Source organism: Saccharomyces eubayanus, chromosome V (assembly GCF_001298625.1).
Source record: "Saccharomyces eubayanus strain FM1318 chromosome V, whole genome shotgun sequence".
Lineage (NCBI taxonomy): Eukaryota > Fungi > Ascomycota > Saccharomycetes > Saccharomycetales > Saccharomycetaceae > Saccharomyces > Saccharomyces eubayanus.
The window spans coordinates 8,269-22,941 of NC_030980.1; the positions used below are offsets into that span (position 1 = coordinate 8,269).

At 39.1% G+C, this 14,673-nt stretch overlaps 5 protein-coding genes across 5 annotated transcripts; 3 read left to right on the forward strand and 2 right to left on the reverse strand.

Annotated features, from left to right (window-relative positions):
* Positions 1-1,936: 1,936 nt before the first annotated feature.
* DI49_1322 (uncharacterized protein) lies at positions 1,937-3,184 on the forward strand (the record flags this gene model as incomplete). The annotated part of the gene is made up of 1 exon (XM_018364524.1): positions 1,937-3,184. One exon carries the CDS (start codon positions 1,937-1,939, stop codon positions 3,182-3,184), a length of 1,248 nt encoding a protein of 415 aa, XP_018222596.1.
* Positions 3,185-3,935: 751 nt separating this feature from the next.
* Positions 3,936-4,880, forward strand: DI49_1323 (aldo/keto reductase family protein; the record flags this gene model as incomplete). The annotated part of the gene is made up of 1 exon (XM_018364525.1): positions 3,936-4,880. The coding sequence occupies one exon, from the start codon at positions 3,936-3,938 to the stop codon at positions 4,878-4,880; it is 945 nt and encodes a 314-aa protein (XP_018222597.1).
* Positions 4,881-5,828: 948 nt separating this feature from the next.
* On the reverse strand, positions 5,829-6,803 carry MHT1 (S-adenosylmethionine-homocysteine S-methyltransferase MHT1; the record flags this gene model as incomplete). The annotated part of the gene is made up of 1 exon (XM_018364526.1): positions 5,829-6,803. One exon carries the CDS (start codon positions 6,801-6,803, stop codon positions 5,829-5,831), a length of 975 nt encoding a protein of 324 aa, XP_018222598.1.
* Positions 6,804-7,154: 351 nt separating this feature from the next.
* MMP1 (S-methylmethionine permease MMP1) lies at positions 7,155-8,906 on the forward strand (the record flags this gene model as incomplete). The annotated part of the gene is made up of 1 exon (XM_018364527.1): positions 7,155-8,906. One exon carries the CDS (start codon positions 7,155-7,157, stop codon positions 8,904-8,906), a length of 1,752 nt encoding a protein of 583 aa, XP_018222599.1.
* A 1,766-nt stretch (positions 8,907-10,672) lies between these two features.
* Positions 10,673-12,370, reverse strand: PHR1 (deoxyribodipyrimidine photo-lyase PHR1; the record flags this gene model as incomplete). The annotated part of the gene is made up of 1 exon (XM_018364528.1): positions 10,673-12,370. The coding sequence occupies one exon, from the start codon at positions 12,368-12,370 to the stop codon at positions 10,673-10,675; it is 1,698 nt and encodes a 565-aa protein (XP_018222600.1).
* Between the last annotated feature and the right edge of the window lie 2,303 nt (positions 12,371-14,673).

Consider the following 14,673-nt stretch of genomic DNA (forward strand, 5'->3'; position numbering starts at 1 on the left):
TTTCAAAGCCTTTATCATTGAAGTAGTATCTCTGTATATTAGATAAATTTGAAATGCTGGTAAGAAGAAGTAAGAGAGTGTGTACTTCAATCCTCTCATTGAAATCACAGCTATCAGGTGACATATAATATGAAAGCGATTTGTAATTGAGAGTGACAAATTCTTTAGCATCCAATATAAGCTGTTTAACGCTTGGAACGTTGTTTTTGTCATATATTTTTTCAAGTATACTTCTAAGCATCAGTATAGATTTCCTAAAAATTATGTCTTCCCCTGGTGTATAATTGAAGCGAACTGTGGGTAGATCATTAATCTGCAGTGCGGTTCCAAGATTAAAGGATACTTGAACGTCCATGTATAAAATCCACCACCAAAGATTTTCAATGTATACCTGATCATGAAAATTTATGGGAATCTCAATATCACGGTTTAAACCTAGAGTGCATGCTAACGAACAAGCGGTCTGGATAAGCATATACACTCTGGAGAAATCGCAACCTGAAAAAGATGTGAAATCGAAATAGCACACTTTCAACATTATGCATTGAAGTCTTTCTATGTTGAAAGACTTTACGGGAACAGAAGATGTTAAGAATCTGGAAAACATCTCCAACTCTTTGGGTATGACCCTATAGTATGTGCCACGTAAAATTTCAAGAATCACCCCTACACAGTGGATGTTTTGAGGGCTCTCATACACAAGGTCCAAGATAGGATGGTTGCTCCCTCCAGTACTAGGAGGGCCCTTCAAGAAGCACGCCTCCAAGTCGCGAATAGTTTTTATTGGATCCACTATCTTGAATGTTTTAAAAACGAGTCCTTTGAAATAGTCTTCTAAATGCAGCTCGATCTCCTCATAGCTGGGTAGTACCCGGCAAACCGCATCAATTACGGATTCACCTTTCTTGCATACACTGGGCTCCCTCAACAAATTCCATTCATTAGACGAGCCGTAATTATTATTAGTCTTCCAAGAATGGCGTTTTTTTTTAAGCTTACTCCAAGCAGTAGTGAAATACTTGTTAAATTTGGAATCACAGTGTAAGTGAAACATGGTCCTCATGGAGGTCAACCCGAAGGCAACTGTTCTATCACTTTTCTGAAAAATGAATTTCACATCGCAAAGTGGGTTTACTCCCCCTGCTTAGCGTGACACACAACATCATCAGTTACATCATGACTTCGAGACAGAGATGTTTGGTACGGAATACTTTGCGTAGATGAAGCACTGCTGTTGTTCTTGTTGTTGGCAACATAAGAACAATCTTCGTCATGTATACGACACTGATAACACTGAGGTCTAGCATGGTCACACTTTTGTTTCCTTCTTCGACAGTTAAGACAGGAATGAATAGTCTTCCGTCTCTTCGATATCTTTCTATTAAGCATTTCGGGGGTGATACAGTTAGCCTTTCAGAAAGAGAAAGAAAGAATATAATGTTCGCAAGCGCTTATGCCTGTAACCAACCACCTCCAACCTCAGTCCGTTCATAGAAGTATATTTGCCACATTTTTGTTATCCAAGTATGAGTTGCACAAAGCCCCAATTGAGCGCAATATGTCTGTTTCTTAGTCATGTCGTAGGTGAAGATGACAAAGCCCCGTATTAGACGACGTTGTGGTCGGCGTACCCGGCGCAGGCTTGAATGTGTGGGTGTCTTCGTACTAGATGAGAGTATTTGTTGCTGTCATTCAATACGAGTTTGACACCGACGTAAATAGTGACGAGTTAGCATTTCTCACTAAATAAAAAAAAGAATGCAGACTTTTGATGCAGGTATTATTGTCAGAACAGAATTTCAGTACAGTTCCCACCCTTGTGCTTGGTACGGCAGAATATGGGTAGTGTACTAACTACAACAATACTTACTGATCAAATGATGTTTATGCTTAAATTTCTTGAGGACATGTATTCTTTCAATATCAACTGTGCATAATGCGCGCCAAGACTATATTTTCTCCGAAAAGTATAAAGAGAAGACTACAAGGGATTGCAGGTTCAAAAAAAAAGATAACCTCCAGAACCGCCCCACCCCCCATCGCCAACATGGAAGACAAAAAGATCGAAGATGAAAAGAGCGTAGGCTTATTATCGTCTAAGAGTGTTGAATCTCAAAACATCGTACTACCAAAGGATATCTTCAGAAATTCATTTACTTGGTTCTGTTACGAGACTTACAAGTCCCTAGCGTTTCGTATCTGGTTAATATTATGGTTGCCGCTCACTGCTTGGTGGAAGGTGTCCAGTGAATGGATTTATCCCTTCTTAGCTACCATTTTTTTAGTTGAAGTGCTATTCTTCCTCCCCCTCATCCTAATTATAGGTCGCAAACGTGCTATCTCCAAACAATATACCCAGTTTTGCAAAGAAATCATTAATCATGCYCCAGGTACTGATGACGAGGACTGGGAGCCTGTTCTAATAAATTTCAACTCATACATGTATRAAAACAAACTTTGGAAAACCGAGCATATGTTTTTTGATTGCTCGAGCTTCCGAGAATCATTTAGAATATTCATTCTAGAGCCATTTTGCTTGAAAAAGGACAACGATGCAAAGGTCAAATCATTTAAAGAGTCAGTACCCTACATCGAGGAGGCTTTGCAAGTCTACTTTGCGAGAGTAGATGAACTATGGAATCAGGTCTGTTCTGAAAAGTCGTTGAGCGCCATTGACTCCAAAGACACTCCACTTCCTAAGCAATTATACCGTTTCAAGGCTGTCTGGACTTTCAAGACAGCCCTTAATAATGGMGCATTAGSGGCAATCATCCCTTACTTATATTGTATCTTCGTTTCATGGCGTTACAACATTTTTGTTCGCGTCTTCTACCTSGGGTTTATGTTATTYGTGTTGATAGCATATTTCAAAAATGYAAGAGTTGCACCAATGAAATTGGAACACAAGATGCACTACATTTCAACTGTTATTAGCGAGCAAGAAGTTGGCGCTAATGGATGGGACCAAATCGCAAAGAAAATGAATGTGTATCTGTTCGAACAGAAAGTTTGCAAGAGTCAAGAGTTTTTTTTTGACGGAACTGATTGCAAATGGTTCTTTGATCRCAACTTCTCTAGTTCTCTATCTTCAAAGAAGTCTATGTGGCTTTTGCCATTGAATGCTGAACTATGGCCATACATTAAGGAAGCGCAATCAGCCTGTGGCGAAGAATCTCTAGCGTAGATATTGATACGTACTTTTCGATTCCGAATCGGTATAGATTACCACATCCAAAGCTATGACCCTGATGCAAGCAGAGACTCRCTGTTTTAGTTCGAAATTTACAGAGCTACCAAACGATCTATTGGATGTTCTGGAAACTGTGAATCGCTCTGAACCCTTGCATCTGTAGTAATCACCCTAAAACGTTCTAGAATTACTACAGAATGAACAGAAGTTTTCATTATTATGACTCCAAAACAATGCTTTAATTTTATGTAGGGCAGAAACTCTTTGCCTTTTCTATATATAGTTCGTAAATCCGTCTGTTCGATTCTGAGTCAGGAAACCTGACTTTGTATTAGTTCCACAATGCCCTTAATGTCTTTGTTCAGTGTTCTGCGTGTCAAAACACCCAAAACCCACACTCGCCCTTAAACGTGTGGTTCTTTCGTGAAACTCTTGGCACTCTTTCGCAAAGACATATGCTTAGTAATACAATTCAACATTTAGCGAAGTGCAGCATTGAACATGGTTTTGCGTACGCCAGATACGTGGAAAAGACACCGAATCATTTTATGTTGTGGTGGCAAAACTCTCTCAGGAACGATAAGCTTGTAAAAATACCCTTAATATCTCAGATAGCATTAGTCGGCACTCAAMTGAGATATTTATCAGTTTCATTTACTATATAAAGACAACAARAACTCGCAGGCTTATCAGGATTTCCTAAACAATTSAAGTGATATAGTACACATACATACAAGTTTAAGCAATGGCAGAASAGGTCAAAATAATATACGGAAGCTTTCCTCTTAATCTTTTGCAACGGTCAGATATCGATGAGATATCAACTATTTTGGAGAAAGCWGGAGTAAAAGATATAGATACTGCACGGATYTAYCCAGATARCGAAAAARYCCTTGGYGAATTSCRRSTWCCARGTMGRTTYAMYATWCATACRAAGGCKAGYGGATTTTCAGCTGGATGTTTAACAAAAGATAACATTAATAAGTSTATTGAAGAGTCGTTGAGCCTGCTAGGCGTTCCAAATGTTGAAACATATTTTTTGCACTCGCCAGACCCTGAAACTCCTATTGAAGAAACTCTCGGYGCAATAAACTCTCTGTATGAACAAGGTAAATTCAAAAAGTTTGGGTTATCAAACTTCGCAACGGAGGACGTGAAGCGCATCCACGAATATGCAAAAAGCAAGAATTACGTCTTACCAACAGTGTATCAAGGAAACTATAACGCGTTCTCAMGGGCGATTGAGGATGATCTTTTCCCCYTGTTAAGAGAGTTGCATATTTCTTTCTATGCGTATTCACCAATYGCAGGAGGGTTCTTGGCGAAAACKSYWGAACAGRTAYTGGRGRGYAAATCRGGYMGGTTCGACAASAGYAMTMWKATTGGGCAGTTRTATTTGAARCTTTATRACAGGCCTGCTCTTATSAAAGGGCTRGAAGAATGGAACAAACTCGCCGAGRAGACAGGTATATCTAGGTTCAGTTTAGCTTACAGATGGATYGCTCACAACTCTTCTCTAAAGAGGGAATTTGGTGACGCTGTTATCATTGGAGGACGGTCTCCTAGTCAGGTTTCTGGTGCGTTGGAGTCCATTTCCGAGGGGCCTTTAGACCCTGAAACGGTAAAGAAAATCGACGAAATTTGGCAAATAGTTGAAGGTGAAGCACCACTAAACAATTACACTTACTAGGTACCTCTTTGACTGGGCATAAGAGAAAATATATCAGCGGGTTTTATGTACGTCAAGTTACGTGTTTATGTACTTGGTAATAGATAGCAGTCGTTTTCAGTCTAAATAATATATTTTTGCTCAATGGGTTGTTCCATCTTAATTGATGGTTATATAAATCAGTTGACCATTTACCAGGCCTTATAACAAGGCACGCGCTCAGTAGTTGTTCTGCTCTAATTAGCGAATATCTTTTATTATCCACCACTTTTAACTTCAGAAAGTGGCTTTCAAGTGCAGCTCGCACCCACGCACCCCATGACTCGTTAGTAGCAGACTGGCTCTCTACGCTGCCTTCTAGGCGACTCCAATTTCTATCTGACCGAAGCAAATTTGCTCGCAAAAAAATGCCATACGGCCCTTCAAGCAGAATCCGCCAAGGCCGTATTATCTCATGAAAGTGTGTAAAAGTGTGTATGACTAAACTCATCGAGAAATGACTCAGCTAAGCAAATGAAATATCCAAAAGGCTTTCAGGCGAAGCTGTCAATATTTGTTGTCTTATTACAATTGGTATAAGCGGTTTGCCCCAGCGAACTCCTGAACCAGTTTTCTTATTGCCCTAAGTAGTTTAACTGGGATTTTTCAATAACAAAGTCCTGATTAAAAATGCAGTTTCTGTGATTAATTGCTTACTAGATATGGTAAATAATTTGAATTCTTTTACAAAAAAGGTAGTCAGATTATATCATGATAATGAAAATTTGTCATTGCGAGAGATGCTACATTTTTTATACTTTATATATTGCAAAATTACGATCAAAAGCTGGCGAATTATGTAATAATCTCTGTTGGTTCAAGGGGCCTTTAGTATCGCGGTTAATTAAAAAAAAATCACTTGCTACCATACTTAACATAAAATACTGCTTTTCATCCCGTGAGCCTAAACTGCCTTTAAAAAAAGTATGGTTAGGAGTGTCTATCTACAGCAGATGCAATTTCAGAGATATCTTTAGCAGATGTTCTACAACAACCGCCAATAATGCGCGCACCGTTATCTATGAATTCCTCCACTACCACGTCCCAGCCATTTAGCTTACCATTTACCTGATGCCATGTCTTTGTCTTAGTATCATAAATTTCTCCACTATTTGGATAAGCTAATAGTGGCATGTCAGGTAAAACCTGATGCAGAGATTTTAGAATGGATGCAGACTGGTTGAAACTAATACAGTTAACTCCCAGCAACAAAAAATGTTTATTGATTTTTCTTCCAAGACTTTTTACGTAGGCTGCAATTTCTTCCATAGTGGTACCATCTCGCAGCAAACCATTATCGTGCACTGATAACCCGACGTAGAAGGGTTTTGAGATAATGTTCTCATCCCAAGATAAAATAGCCTTTAGCTCATGGAAATTAGGAACCGTTTCGAAACCAATAAGATCGATATCTGCATGCTTGTTGAAATTGTCCAGCTGGGCTTTGAAGTGTTGGAGGTAATCAATATCTTCTGGGTGTGGGCCATAGTCACCAGTATACTCACTGGAGACGTGGGCCGCCCATGGGCCAATACTTCCAATTAAGTACCTGTCCTCACCAATAACTCTGCGCGTAAATGACACAACTCTGTCGAGAAAGCGGTTGTAGTCCAAAAGGGTTTTGATCGAAGTATTTTCAGAAATACTTTGAAAATTTGCCTGGTAAGTGACTGTCATTAACACATTTGCACCAGCATCCATAAAGTCTCTATACATTTCCTCGACCAAGGTTCGGTCAGAAGAAGTTTTCTCCCAAAAAGAATCGCTAATGAAAGGCGCCGCAGACCATACCGGACTATTTATGTTAATGCCTCTATTCTCCAATTCTGTTCCTTGTCCACCATCGAGAACAAGAACTTTTTGAGGATGTTCAACTATCAACTTTTCTATCGCAATGCGTGCCATCTGTATTTGATCTTTTGCCAAGTTAATTATCTGAGCCCAAATCAGTCCCCTGAAACTGTTCTTCTTAATTGCTCTCTTTAAATAAGTTGTCTTAACATTTTTCAACTCTATTCTGTTGTTATTTGTTTGTCAGCGCCACAGTTTGAAAGTAGTTAACGGCCACAGCTTAGGCCGCATCCACAGTCTCGCAGAAATCGGATTTTTTTTTTTTTTTCATATGTTGAAAGAGATTTGCAAAAAGTATCAGAAGTGAGGTAGATGTATACATATAAATGTATTACAGCTTTTCGTAGTTGAACAGCAACTTTAGACAGCCTTTTATCAACAATAATGCTATAAACGACAACAATAATGATTGACTCTAAATCTGCCAAAATTTCAGAGGTGCAGTTCAGCACTAGTGTTGTAAGTACGCCCTCATCAGACACAACTAACCTAGTTCACAGATTCAAGAACTCTTTCAAACGAAAGGACGCATCAGTAATTCAAGATGGTCTGCTGTATTCTGAGCTTTCGGAGGAAGAAAAAGTACAGTGGGACTTAGCCAATCAGCCTTATAAAAAGGTTCTAGATCAAAGACACTTAACAATGATAGCTATCGGAGGTACCCTGGGGACAGGACTTTTTATTGGATTAGGGGAATCGCTAGCATCCGGCCCTGGTTCTTTGCTTATTGGGTTCTTGCTGGTGGGAGCATCGATGCTTTGCGTTGTTCAATGTGGAGCTGAACTTTCATGCCAGTATCCTGTCTCTGGATCTTATGCTCTACACGCGAGTAGGTTCATAGACCCGTCTGCGGGTTTCAGTGTTGGAATTAATTATTTGTTGATGTGGCTTATATCTTTCCCCAGTGAGTTAGTTGGATGTTCACTTACCATGTCTTATTGGGCTCCCTCCGTCAACCCTGCGGTATGGGTTGCCATCGCTTTTACCTTGAGCATGTTATTGAACCTTTTTGGAGCAAGGGGATTCGCAGAATCAGAGTTCTACATGTCGATCTTCAAAATTGTTGCACTTTTCATCTTTATAATCATTGGGATTATTTTAATTGCAGGTGGTGGCCCTGAATCAACTGGCTATATCGGTACGAAATACTGGCACGACCCAGGTTCTTTTGCTCCTCCGGCTTTTAAAAATTTCTGTAATACTTTCGTTTCTGCAGCATACTCATTTAGTGGTACCGAGATGGTTGTTCTAACTAGTGCTGAGGCCAGAAATGTTTCGTCGGTGTCTCGGGCTGCTAAGGGTACCTTCTGGAGAATTGCGGTCTTTTACATCGTTACTGTGATTATTATTGGTTGTCTGGTCCCTTATAATGATCCTCGTTTGATTAATGGTTCTTCAAGTGAGGATATTACTGCTTCTCCCTTTGTGATTGCTTTAAGTAACACCGGTGCCATGGGGACAAGAGTGTCACAGTTTATGAATGCGGTCATCCTAATAGCTGTGTTTTCCGTTTGTAACTCCTGTGTCTATGCCTCTTCTAGGCTTATTCAAGGTCTTGCTACAGCAGGTCAGCTTCCAAAGATTTGCGGCTATATGGACAGAAATGGTAGGCCTTTAGTTGGTATGGCGATATGTGGTGCTTTTGGACTTTTAGGCTTTTTGGTTGTTTCTAAAGACCAGGGTACTGTTTTTACCTGGTTGTTTGCGTTGTGTTCTATTTCCTTTTTTACAACTTGGTTCTGTATCTGCTTTTGTCAAATCAGATTCAGGATGGCTATGAAAGCCCAAGGAAAATCGGATGATGACATTATTTACAAGTCACCATTAGGAATCTGTGGAGGAGTTGTCGGATGTACTTTAAACGTGTTGCTAGTTATCGGGGAAATATACGTATCAGCTGCGCCGGTAGGCATGCCTAGCTCTGCCGCTAATTTCTTTGAATATTGTATGAGTATTCCAATAATGATTGCTGTCTACATCGGACACAGGATTTACCGCAAAGATTGGAGGCACTGGTACATTAAGCGGGAAGATATCGACCTTGACAGCGGACATTCCATGGAGGATTTGGAAGCCACCAAACTGAGAAGGGATCTAGAGAAGGAATATGTTGCTTCCAGACCATTTTACTACAGGATTTACAGATTTTTCTGCTAACGGGATAAAATATTTGAAAGGAATTTCGTTTAGCAAGAGCTCCGTACTTTGAATATTTGAGTTTCCGTTTTAGATATTCAACAGTGTTGAAATCTCGTAACATATATCAATTACTTCGTTTAATTTAATTTTACTACTTCTGGTAGTCATTATTCTTTAAGTTTTTTTAATTCTTCACACTACTTACCAAAAATCCTCAGGTCAACATGACTTTGAAAAAGTCTAGATACAGTATTTGGTCTTTAATAGCGACAATTTAAATTACTCAATAAGATTTTTGCCGTGTTGCACTCTGTCAGGATACTCTTTTTACTTGATTTTTTTTTAATGGACAAGATGCTTCATGGAACTTGGATTATACATGAACGCGCCAAAGTATTGTTTTCCATTCGGCGGAGTTCCAATCGAATATAGATTTTTTTATTTTAGGCATTTTTCGTAAATGAAGTCATCTAGCTCGTTCTTGATGAGAATTTATTAGATCAGCGTATTAAGATTGCTGTGTTTGGAGGATGTACGGTAGCATAAAAGAGCGGCTTTAGTTGAAGCTACGATCAGTTGTTGCTGTGGGGCAACCACGGCCTTAAATTGCTTTAAACATAATCTCTAACCACGCGAAGCGTGAGTGAATTTAAAATTGGAAATTCTATACATTGTCTAGACTTTCCGGCAATTTCTTTGGGCATCGCAAGTTCCTTCCATTCACAATTGAGAATTTCAAGGGCGAAAAAGATTATGACACCAAGCAAGACGCATCGTAATCAGGGTATATATATTTGATTGTAATTCTATGGCCATATACTGTAAACCGCAATATAACACACCATTCAGAAAGCTCCTTTAAAGATGAATTCCACTCCTTAGAACAGCACTAGAATTAATTCAGTAGTGATTTTCCGACTCAGTAAGCTCCAAATTCTATTTAAGATTAGGACCATGTTGACATCAGTGAAAACCTGCGGAGCAGACCACTGACTCAGCAGCATAAATTTGGACTTCTTCCACCAGTGGTTAAATTATTGTTTTGATAAATTTCAGTGAATAAAGCTCCAAATGAAACCTGCGGAAGATCTGGTATAAGTGAACTTACCGGTACGTCCAAACTATACACTAACGTGGACAGAAAGGTTGAAAGCGGTAAGATGTTATGAAACTTCTTCGCGTCACACTATCTACGCATAATTTCAATATCTTTGACTTGAACACGATTAACTTCCATATATTCTTTTTCTGAGACAGTTTTTCCTGTTCCTTTGTCTCACATTCAATCCGGTAAGCCAGAACCACCTTCACCTCATTTTTAATAGGCTTTTTTTTTGCTGATTTTATCGTTCATCTTGTTACCAGAGAAATTGTCCACGCTATATCTATCTCTTTTGTGCGATATTCGATCTTGTGTTAAAGCATTTGGACTGTTTATTAAAGATTTTTATTTTCGCGGAACATAGTGCAAGAGACGTAAGCCTTTTCTAACGGGTTAAGACAGTTATTGCTTTTTTACACTCTATCAGTTGAGCACACAACCGGTATTATAAACTATTGGTGAGGCAATGCGTAGATTTTCTTAATTTTCGTTGCGTGGAGTGTCAGGAAGCAAGAACATAATATAAAAAAGAGTAAAGTGGTGGCTTTTACTTTGGGATTACGTATGGGTAATATTAACCAGGTTAACATTTTGTATAGAGACGATTATCAATTCGGAAGATACTAAGAAGTAAAAAAAAAGGCCTCCTAATACAAAAAAAAATCACATTGATTCTGTGCTTTCACATAGCGCTTTTATATACCTCTAGAGCGCGTTCCCTGCTATCCCTTAAATCCACTAACGGATCTGGGTAGTCTTTTGAATGACGACCTTCAGAATTGGGCAATTCTGGAATCCATTTCTTGATGAATTTCATCTCTGGGTCGTATTTTTTCGCTTGTAAATCCATATTAAATACTCGAAAGTATGGCTGAGCATCAATTCCCGTACTGGAACAAAAACCCCAGCCGCCAATATTTGATGATAAATCACAGTCTATCAAGTGCTTCCTGAACCAACGTTCACCCCATCTCCAATCTACTAACAGATTCTTGGAAAGAAAAGAAGCTGTAATCATTCTAGATCTATTATTGATATACCCCGTGTATAGTAATTTTCTCATTATAGCATCTACTACAGGGATGCCCGTATTGCCGATACACCACTTCTCAAATACTGCTGGGTCATTCTCCCACTTTATATCCAAAGTATCAAGTCGATATGGGATTTCCATAGATGTGTATGGCCAATTGCACATACAATGTTTGTAAAAATCTCTCCAGGCCACCTCTTTGATAAAATTCTGGATAGAAGAGTTATCCTTAAGTGCTTTGGCCATAATTTGGCCATTGGACACTTGGGAAGCTTGATTGACTATGAATCTTGTGCTGATCATACCAGTGGTTATATACGCACTTAGTCCAGAAGTTCCATCCAAAGAAAGCATGTCTTTTGCATTATTATACTTGGAGCTCTTAGTTTGTAGGAAATCATCCAATAGAGACAGCGCTGCAGCCTCAGAAGCCTCTGGCAAAGACCACTGTGATTTAGGAATGTACTCAACAAACTCGTCTGGTAATTTATAATCGAACGGTTCCAACTCAAATTTTTCATTGTACTTTGCTTGTTTAATTTCGTACAAATGACATATTCCAGAACCGTTCTCTTTATGTTTGTTCAGATATAACACCCATTTTTTATACCATGGAGTAAATACGGAATAAATAGTACCTTTACCGGTAGTGAGTAGACCTGGAGCAACGATACAAGAGTCATGGTAAAACTTCAGTTGAATCCGTTGGTCGTCCTGTTCTAATAACCGAATGTCGCGGTAGAGTTCATCTGTTTGGTATTTAATGTTAGCTGTAATGGCCACCGGTTTTCCTGAGGTTAAATCCAGACACTTTTCTTTAAAAAACGTAACAAATTCTTTTGAATTAGACAAAGAGCTTTTAAAATCGTCGAATTTCCATACAAGAAGAGGAATATGTAGCTCAGCCAAGGATTTCTGCAAGTTTTTCAATGCCTCTAAAATAAATGACAACTGCCACCCACTATCCATATGAGCTCTCCAATCATCTTCATTGATGACATAGATGGCATACAACTTGGCATCCGCATTGTTTTCCTTTAACTGCTGATATAGTTCAACACATTTGTACAACGCCAAATTATCGTGTATGCGTAAATCGTTCCGAAACCAATGTATAACAGTAGAAGTATCTTTGAGTAACACTTTGTGTTTTTTCTGCAGTTTTTCCAGGATGTCTATTGGCTTAGCCCTCGACTTATTGTTGAATTGATTGGCGCTCTTCGCAGTAATTGGATTTGGATAATATTTCTTATTCACAGAATGATACTGTCCGAAGTCATGTGCTATATCTAACTTAGGCACCTTGGAAACGTTCGCTTTGGGGCTAAATGGTATAGCTCTTTTCATTTTCAATTTCTTGTACTGGAGTTTTATTGTTTGCTGTATATTTTTGAAAAACAAGAAACGTCTAAATCGATTTTTATTTTTCTTAAGGCTTAATTATCGCTGCCCACAGGACAGGGAAAAACAGGGGGCGCCAGTAACAGAGCAACTGGAATAATACATATTTAATCTTCCTAGTAATGGTCACTCCGGACACTTCAATAACGTAGGTCATAGCCCCTTTTCTATTTCTATGATACAGCTATACACTCATTTGGTTATACCATCATAATAACCCAATCCTACGCATGTTATCACAAAATCTTTACTATCTTGATGTCCTACCTACATTGATATAGAATTATCATGCACGCGTCCCACGAGTGCAATGCTTGCATTCTTGTATTTCCACTAGCCTTACTGTAAGTTAAAGGTTCCTACCATTGCCTCTTGATTTAATCATAAAATATCACTTCAACATACCTTTCTTGTATTTGATAGTGCCTGTACAATGGTCAAAGGATCTCGATATATAGCCATCTATATYATTCCCCAAGATTTGACATGCTCTCTCCGTGTTTTATTTATATACAATAATGGGGCATTGTTATATGAACCTTACATTTTCCCTACCTGGGAAGATATCATCATAGCCATACAATTGGCATTCTATTTATCTTGACCGCAAGAAAACTTCCGTGCATCCCTCATAACAGAATACCGAAGTTCCTAATTTCACAATTTCCGATATGGTGACTAGGAACTACTCACCAAACCCTCAACTGACACTTATTTTAAATGTATTAATTATAATAAAACGACACTATGAAGCTCTGTAAGAATACTACCAGCGCTTTGTTTGCATTCCTCTTGTCACTACTATAATGAACGGTTTGGAATAGCTTTCAAATATTCTATATTTAGACGTTTCTAAAACCACAAGACAAAAATTTTGCAAGAATATCGTCCGGATCTATCGCGTAGCCTCTCAAGTACTCTGACCCATTATAATAGAACAATACTTACCTCATTGGCTGCAAACAACACCACCACCCCCAAAATATTAAGTTGCATGGATGCGGTTAAAATACTAAGAATAAGCCCGTCCAAGTTATGATAGGCGAATGGCCTTCAACAATCACTGAGACAACAGTACAATCTTGTTGAAGTTGTTTAAGAAATACAGCAATTCTTTAAACTATTCACAGTGAAGTTCACATGTAACAACGCCTCCAGCCTACTACTATACGATGGATTAAACCGAAGAGCGATCAGATACAACTATACTGCGCCGACATCTCAACGAGCTCAAACTTCTAGCCTCGAGAATTATAATTCATCCACCCGTTTTTAAAATCCACCTCTCGAAGCGCCAATTTGCCCGTAAAGGAGAACATACCCAGTAAACAGACTGGCTCCTTCATTTTTTCTAATAACAAGTTTCAACACACTGCCCCCGATAGATGCCGAACTGAACCATATACGGCTCACCAGCTTCACTATGTCCTGCTCTTCCTTACTCGTCTTGTCTTGCTTGCCTAATGCTGGTTCTTACCGCCACTAAACAGTCTGGAAAATTGCGGTCCGCGCCTTCCGGAGTCAACCCCCTAAAGGCACCGGACCCGTAAGGGCGCGTGCCTCGAAACTAACTTTTTAGCGCTTATGTAACGCGTGGGGTGGTGCATTGTAGGCACACGGCTACCCCTCGTCACCCCACCACTCGTGCCTTTCTCCTTGGCGGTAATCCAATGGAAATATTCATTGACTAAATTACCCAACAGACAGTCCACCTTGAATTGGTTTTTTTCATATTTCTGTTCAAGTATACCCCACAAAAGACGTCATTGTTTAAACTTTGGGCTCAAAACCCCATCCAATGAACATACTGTATCACTTGTGGAGGAGTGGGATAAATCGTACGTCTTCTTTCCTATTTCTGTACTATGTTGTAGAAGAAGACGTGTACCTTAGTGATGATAAAATTAGCTTACCACACTTTAGCCAGAAGATGCCTTCGTGTTTATTTCAGGGGCTATTCGCCTAACAGTCTTGAACCTCATTCGATTTCATATATAAATGGTTCAAAACACCCAACAGTAATCGTTTTCTTTCACTAAATATTCACTATCGAGAAATCAAAACAAAAACAAAAAAACAATAATAAACGTACAACATCAAAAATGACTAAAACAGGAGAAACAACAGCTACCAGCTTGAATGCTAAAACCCTCAATAGTTTCCAATCGACTCTACCGGTACCAACTTACCCCAGAGAAGGTGTCAAACAAGGTATCGTCCATCTAGGTGTTGGTGCATTCCACCGTTCC